This window comes from Hippopotamus amphibius, chromosome 3 (genome assembly GCF_030028045.1).
Source record: "Hippopotamus amphibius kiboko isolate mHipAmp2 chromosome 3, mHipAmp2.hap2, whole genome shotgun sequence".
Lineage (NCBI taxonomy): Eukaryota > Metazoa > Chordata > Mammalia > Artiodactyla > Hippopotamidae > Hippopotamus > Hippopotamus amphibius.
Genome location: NC_080188.1, coordinates 129,863,864 through 129,870,130, shown reverse-complemented (window position 1 = coordinate 129,870,130; position 6,267 = coordinate 129,863,864). Strand labels below are relative to the sequence as shown.

At 58.3% G+C, this 6,267-nt stretch overlaps 1 protein-coding gene across 1 annotated transcript; it reads right to left on the bottom strand.

The window, feature by feature from the left end:
- Positions 1–465: 465 nt before the first annotated feature.
- Positions 466–6,101, bottom strand: FADD (Fas associated via death domain). Its single transcript, XM_057726021.1, has 2 exons — positions 5,630–6,101; positions 466–4,079 (listed from the first exon to the last, which is right to left on the bottom strand). Exons 1-2 carry the CDS (start codon positions 5,913–5,915, stop codon positions 3,733–3,735), a joined length of 633 nt encoding a protein of 210 aa, XP_057582004.1. The 5' UTR covers positions 5,916–6,101; the 3' UTR covers positions 466–3,732.
- Positions 6,102–6,267: the final 166 nt, after the last annotated feature.

Below are 6,267 nucleotides of genomic sequence, written 5' to 3'. Positions count from 1 at the left end.
GAGAGTGGGAGGGGGTGGGCTGGTGCTGGGACAGAGTGAGGAGTCTCAGGGTGCCCTAGAGGCTGATGTCTGGGGGTGGCTGTGGAGGTGGCAGGCAGCCCAGAGGGGAGAACAGGATGGATGAGGGGGTGGCACCCCACCCCCCGCCATGGAAGAATCTGGAGGGCGTAAGGATCTGGGACCGACGCCCCGTGTGCCCAGGGCAGGGCTGCTGTGGGGAGACGGGCACAGGGAGGCCCTGAAGCTGGGAAACCTGTGCACGGGAGAGGGCGTGACCCTTCCTTTCAAGAAACACTGGTTCAATTCCCCTTCGTGGGCGGGGAAACCACCCCCAACAAAACACACACATCTGGACCCTTCCCTCCCTCCTTCTCAGGGAGAGAGGACTGAGAGCAGAACGTGGCTCCTTACTTTTGCTTTCAAGTAAACCATGTGACTTGTGTGCAGCTTTATTAGAAAAAATTTTTATGTGATTAAGAGAAAAAGCGAATTTTTTTTGTAAAGTTGCCTTGACAAATCCTTCTCCAAAACCTGCAGCAGCGCCCTGCCTGGTGGGAGGAGGCGGGGTGTGTGTGTGGCTGACTTCTCCCTAGGGTCACAGTTCTGATGAGATGTCGGCCACATCTGTCCCAGGAGGGGTTATGAGAAAACCCAGGAGACTTCCCTGGCCGTTCTGTGGTCACGACTCTGAGCTTCCACTGCAGGGGGCATGGGTTCCATCCCTGATGGGGGAACTGGGATACCCCAGGATGCACAGCCGGCCAAAAAAACAAAACACAGGCCAAAGGCCGTGCTCAATGTTCTGAGACCACACAGAGCAAAAGAGCCTTTGACAGACCTTTGGGTAACATGTCAATCTTTGTTTTTAAGGTAAAAGTAGTGCCACAGACTTGGACAAGCACTTCATATTTATCTAATGGCCCCTTCTCCGGGAGGTGCAGCCACAAGGGGCACAGCCCAGGGTTCACATCCATCAGACTCAAGAGCCCACGTGACCCCCTGCTCTCCAGGACGCTCCCCACCGCAGGCCACGTTACACCCGGCACTGTACCTGGTGGACAACTGAAAACCACGTTACAGAAACGGGGAAAATACAGAAAGCACACAGAAAACCAGTATCATCCAAAAAACTGTTCTCAAACACTTGCTGTGCACCTTTCCACTTTTAGGGCCACAGGCACACTGTGCTTTTTCTATACTCTTTCTTTTAAAAGATTTTTTTGGTTTAATGTGGACCATTTTTAAAGTCTTTATTGAATTTGTTACAACACTGCTTCTGTTTTGTTCTTGTTTTGGCCGCGTATGGGATCTTAGCTCCCTGCCCAGGGATCAGACCCACATCCCCACAACCCTGTGTTGAAAGGTGAAGTCCTAACCACTGGACCACCAGGGAAGCCCCTCTATACACTTTTATGGCACCTCTTCCTTTCGTGTCACAGAGCTGGGGACATCCTGTGCTTCCTGAGGGCAGGGTGCCTGTGTGCTCAGTCTCGTCTCAATGCCTGGACGTGCAGTCACGGTGGAAACCTCCTGACCACTGAGGACTGAACAAAGGGATGCTTCTACCTGGCCTTGAGCCCCACCTTCTAGGGGCAGTTTCTTGTGCACATTCACCTGCCACCAGGCTCTGCAGCGTTGCCCCCATGGCCCACAGCTGCCAGGGCTGGGCCACCTCCAGGCCCTGGGAAGTGGAGAGCAGTGCTGGAAGGAAGCGCTTTCTCACCCATCACCTCTTCTGTCCTGGGACTCAGATCTGTGCCTCAGGTGGTGCGACTGGGTCACACGACGGGTCTACTGAGGCTGCTCCAACTCCCTCACCAGCTGGACAGGAGCAGCTCGCCAGGAGAAGTCCTGGGATGGCAGTGCCCAGGGCACGGTCCCACGCAACAGAAAATCCTGAGTGCTGTAAGCATGTGTTGTCAAAACCTCCATGAGAACACCTGGTACGATGGAGGGTAGAGGCTCCTTCCAGGTGTGAGGACCGCACCAAGGGACACAGGCCGGCTGTCAGGGTGCCCGGCACCCGCACATTTCAGTAGCACATGCCGTAAACTGTGAGAGATTGGCACCACATCCAATACCTGCCTCTGTTCAAGAAATGGGGACACATCTCCCAGATCACCTATCCCCCAAAGCCAGCCATTAGCCAAGCCACTCATTTACTGTTGGTGATGATGTGCGTCTCCCCCACAGAACCAGCCCTGACCCGAGGCCTGAAGAGGCGAGTGCTGCTGGCGGGCAGCGGACGTTCAGCGCGTCACACCAGGCCAGGCCACACGGCTCTGGGACTGAACTGGCCCAGCTCCCAAACCTGTGATGAACTGGTTAACACCCACGTTCCTGGCCAGGCCTTCGGGGTCAACAGAGCAGGGCCACTCCTGCCTTGTCCACCGCATGGCCCCGCCTCCTAGCAGTGCCCGGCACGAAGTATCTGCTGAAGGCTGGGTCCACAGCCTGGTGGGGAGCGCTGCTAGGGCCTCAGCAACCCAAGGTCACAGCTGGAAGGTACAAGGCATGGCCGCTGGGCTCCCTGATGCCTCCTCGAGGTGGACAGGGCCCAAAGCTGGCAAGAGCTGCCCTTTGGCAGACCACGGCTCACCAAGGTAAACATTCCCCCCACCCTTTAAATTTTTTTTATTGGAGTACAGATGCTTTACAGTGTCGTGTTAGTCTTTTGGTGTAGAGCAAAGTGAATCAGTCACACGTATACATATGTCCACTCTTCAGACTTCCCTCCCATCTAGGCCAGCACAGAGCTGCCTGCACCACACAGCAGGTTCTCAACAGTTATCCTCTTTATACGAATAGTAGTGTATATGTATCAATTCCAGTCTCCCAATTCATTCCCCCGCCCACCCCAAACACTCACTCCCCTTGTTAGTGGTCCTTGCGACTGCTATGAAATGCAGCCACCCTACTCACAGTCTGGGCCTGTGATAACCCTCAAGTAACACGGAAATCGATACAATAAAGCTTCTGAAAACATGTAAAATGAAATAATTATCAACAGGCATAGAAAATTCTTTGTAAGGTGGAGGCCTCCTCTGTGCTTCAATAGATCACCTGAGAACCAGGAAGATCACTTCTGAAAACTACAGGCTCCAGCTTGCTAATTCTGTTATCAGAAAGATAGTGATTTTGCTAATTCTGTTATCAGAAAGATAGTGATTTTGATACAAAATAGTAACCTACTGTGGAGTCACAGGAATCACAACTCCTAAGAACTAGCATCTGCCTGCCAAGCGACGACTGTGCCCCAGCTTCTCAGTACCTCACAGGGACGGCCCTGGTCCTGTCCCCTGTCCCTGCCCCAGCATGCCTCATCCCTCACCCCCATGCCACCTGCCCTGGGAGTCCAAAGCCTTTGGCAACTGTGGGGGCGGCAGAACGAGCCGGTGGTTCCAAGCGGGGGCTCTGGAGCTGGACAGCGTTGGCCCCCAGCCCAACCCCCCCCCCCCCCATTACTACTGACTTCCCTCCAGCTCGACCCTGCGTTTCCTCACTTGCGCAACAGCAACTTTTATGACCCTAACTGCTAACTTCTACAGCTCCTCCCTACGTGGCAAGTCCTCCTGCAGGAACTCATTTAGTGGGGACGACAGCATCTCCCTCCCAAGGCCGTCACAGAGCCCCCAGCCTGCCTGGCACAGAGGGGACACGGTCGACCTCAGTGGAGGGAACCAAAGCTCGTACAGGTGGATGCCCTTGGTCCTTGGGAGAGGAGCAGCCGGGTCATCGGGAGGTCCCCAAGGCAGGCGAGTCTGGATCCCAGGACATGAGAGACACAGGGTCGCCGCTCTCGCTCTGGCGGGCTCGGGCTTGCTGGTCCTCCTCGACGAGGTCCGCCACCAGGTTCAGCCGGCAGGCCCTGAGCGCCCCCACCAGGTGGGACACAGCCGCGTCCTCCCTCTGGTTCTTCTTCCAGACTCTCAGCGACTCCCTCACCTGTTCCGCCAGGTTCCGGGGATACTTCTCCTCGATGGCATCAATCTTGGGGTCCGACACCCTGAGGTGACGAGCCAGCCTCCTCCAGTCCTTCCCCACGTTGTCACAGATGATGTCAAACGCTGCCTGGAGGTCTGGGAAGGGAAAGAACAGAATGACTGACCTGAGGTTTGGGGAGCTCTTTAGGGGAAAGGTAACCCCACACTCCCTGATTGAGTGCTGGGTACCCACGAGGTGCTCCTGCAGAGGCCGACCTCGCCCAGCAGCAGGGCGGCCAGGGGAGGTCGCAGAAAGCCCAATCCTGCCCCAGCCAACCACACCCTGAAACACTACCCAAAGGGCATGCTCTACAGACTTCGTGGTTGGGCGTGTTTTAACGGAGACACTGGCTCACAACAGGGAGGTGGAGTTGCTCCCCCACCTCACCCTACAGTGGGTTGAATGGTGGCCCCTAAAATTATGTCCATGTCAAATTCCTGGAACCGTGAATGTTAACTTATCTGGAAAAGCATCTCTGCAGATGTGATCTTGAGATGAGGGGATCGCCCTGGGTTATCCAGGTGGGCCCTAAATCCAGTGACAAGGCTAGGTGCCATGGAGGCAGAGACTGGAGCCATGTGGCCACAAGCCCGGGAATGCCTGGAGCCCCCAGAAACCAGAAGAGGCAGGAAGGACCCTCCCCTGGAGCTTTCAGAGGGAGCACGCCTGCTGACACCTTGATGTGACTACTGGCCCAAGACCTGTAAGAGCATCAAATTCTGCTGTTTGAAGCCACCGAGATGCGGTCATCGGTACGGCAGCCCAAAACACCCCGATTCTTAGACGAAAGATGCCCCAACACTAGCCTTCAGTTTCTGGCTACTATGTCTTCACCTGGGTCACTACTGAGATCAGCATGGCAGACTGTAAGAGGCTGTTTCTGGACTGGGGAGGGAAGAAGAGAAGGGACACGATGTTCTTGGAAGGCTCCCACAAAGCTGCGTCTCCAGCTACAAGCCCCTGATAGGCTGTCGGCCTGTGTACCGACCGCTCCTGCTCTGTGGGTGGGCACCTGTCTTACTGACCGTTTCTACACAGGAGGAAATGGAGGCACGGGAAGGTCAGTGTAAGTCATTCCCTGAGATCACACAGCTAGAGCCACCGCCACACCTCCATGACGTGCTGCCCGAGTCCGGAGTCCGTTCTTAACCCTTATGCAAAACCTGCCCCTTGTCAAGCAACCCGCACCTGCTGCGACTCTTCCGGTGCACTTCCGCTCCCGCCGGGGCCCCCTCTGCCGACTCATCCCCGCCGGGGAGGTCAGCAACGCCCCTTTCTTTAAAGGAATTTCTAACCTACACGGAAGGAGTGAGGTCCTGGAGACAATACGGAGGCTGCGGGGGGGAGGGGGGGGTCCGTGCTCTACGACTAAAACTCTTAACTCCTCTGCGCTTTGATCCTCCCATGTGCAAAGTGGGCCTGTTACCCATCCCCCAGGACTGCTTAGGGAAAACCCACGCAAACCGAACCCGGAAAAGGTAAGGCGCCCGGAAGATTGAAACTATTCCTAGGCCAGCTGGCCCTGCCTTCCCCGGTGCCCGCCCGCCCCAGGGCCTCCAGGTCTCCAGGCCCCGCGTCCCCGCTCCCCCATGCCCCCAGGCCCCAGGCCCCCGCTCCCGCCCGCCCCCCGGCCCTCGCCCCCCACCTCGCTCCTCCGGCGACGCCCCGCCCGCCGCGCCCGCCTCGAAGTCGTCCAGCAGCTGCTGCAGGTCCTGACGCCGCAGGGAGGCGAGCAGCTCGCGGAGCAGCGCGGTGTTCTCGGCGCTCAGCTCGTTCTGCTCGAGCAGCACGGAGAAGAGGTCCAGACCGCTCTGCACGCGCTCCAGCTTCCGCTTGCCCACGCGGCTCTGGCACAGAAACTTGAGCTCCGTCAGCTCGCTGTTCGACAGGCCGGCCGACACTGAGTGCAGCAGCACCAGAAACGGGTCCATGGCGGCGCGCGCGGCGGGGCCCGGCCCGGCCCTCCTCTCACGTCCCCCGCGGGCCCAGCCCGGCCTGGCCCGCCTCTCGCGTCCCCCGAGGGCCCAGCCCGCGCCTCCTCCAGCGCCCCCGTGGGCCCCTCCGTTCAGCAGCAGCAGCAGCAGCGGCGGCGGCCCCCACCTCCCGCGCCCGACGCCCCGTCACCCCGTCACCGGAAGTCTCTCCTGGAGCCGCTTCCTCTCGCGAGAACCCCCGGGACTCGCGCATGCGCCCCGAGCCCAACCGTAGCCATTTCCGCCCGGGAGGCTCGCGGCCGCCTCCGGGAGGCGCCCCTGACTGGCTGGCTGGCAGGCGGCGGACGGG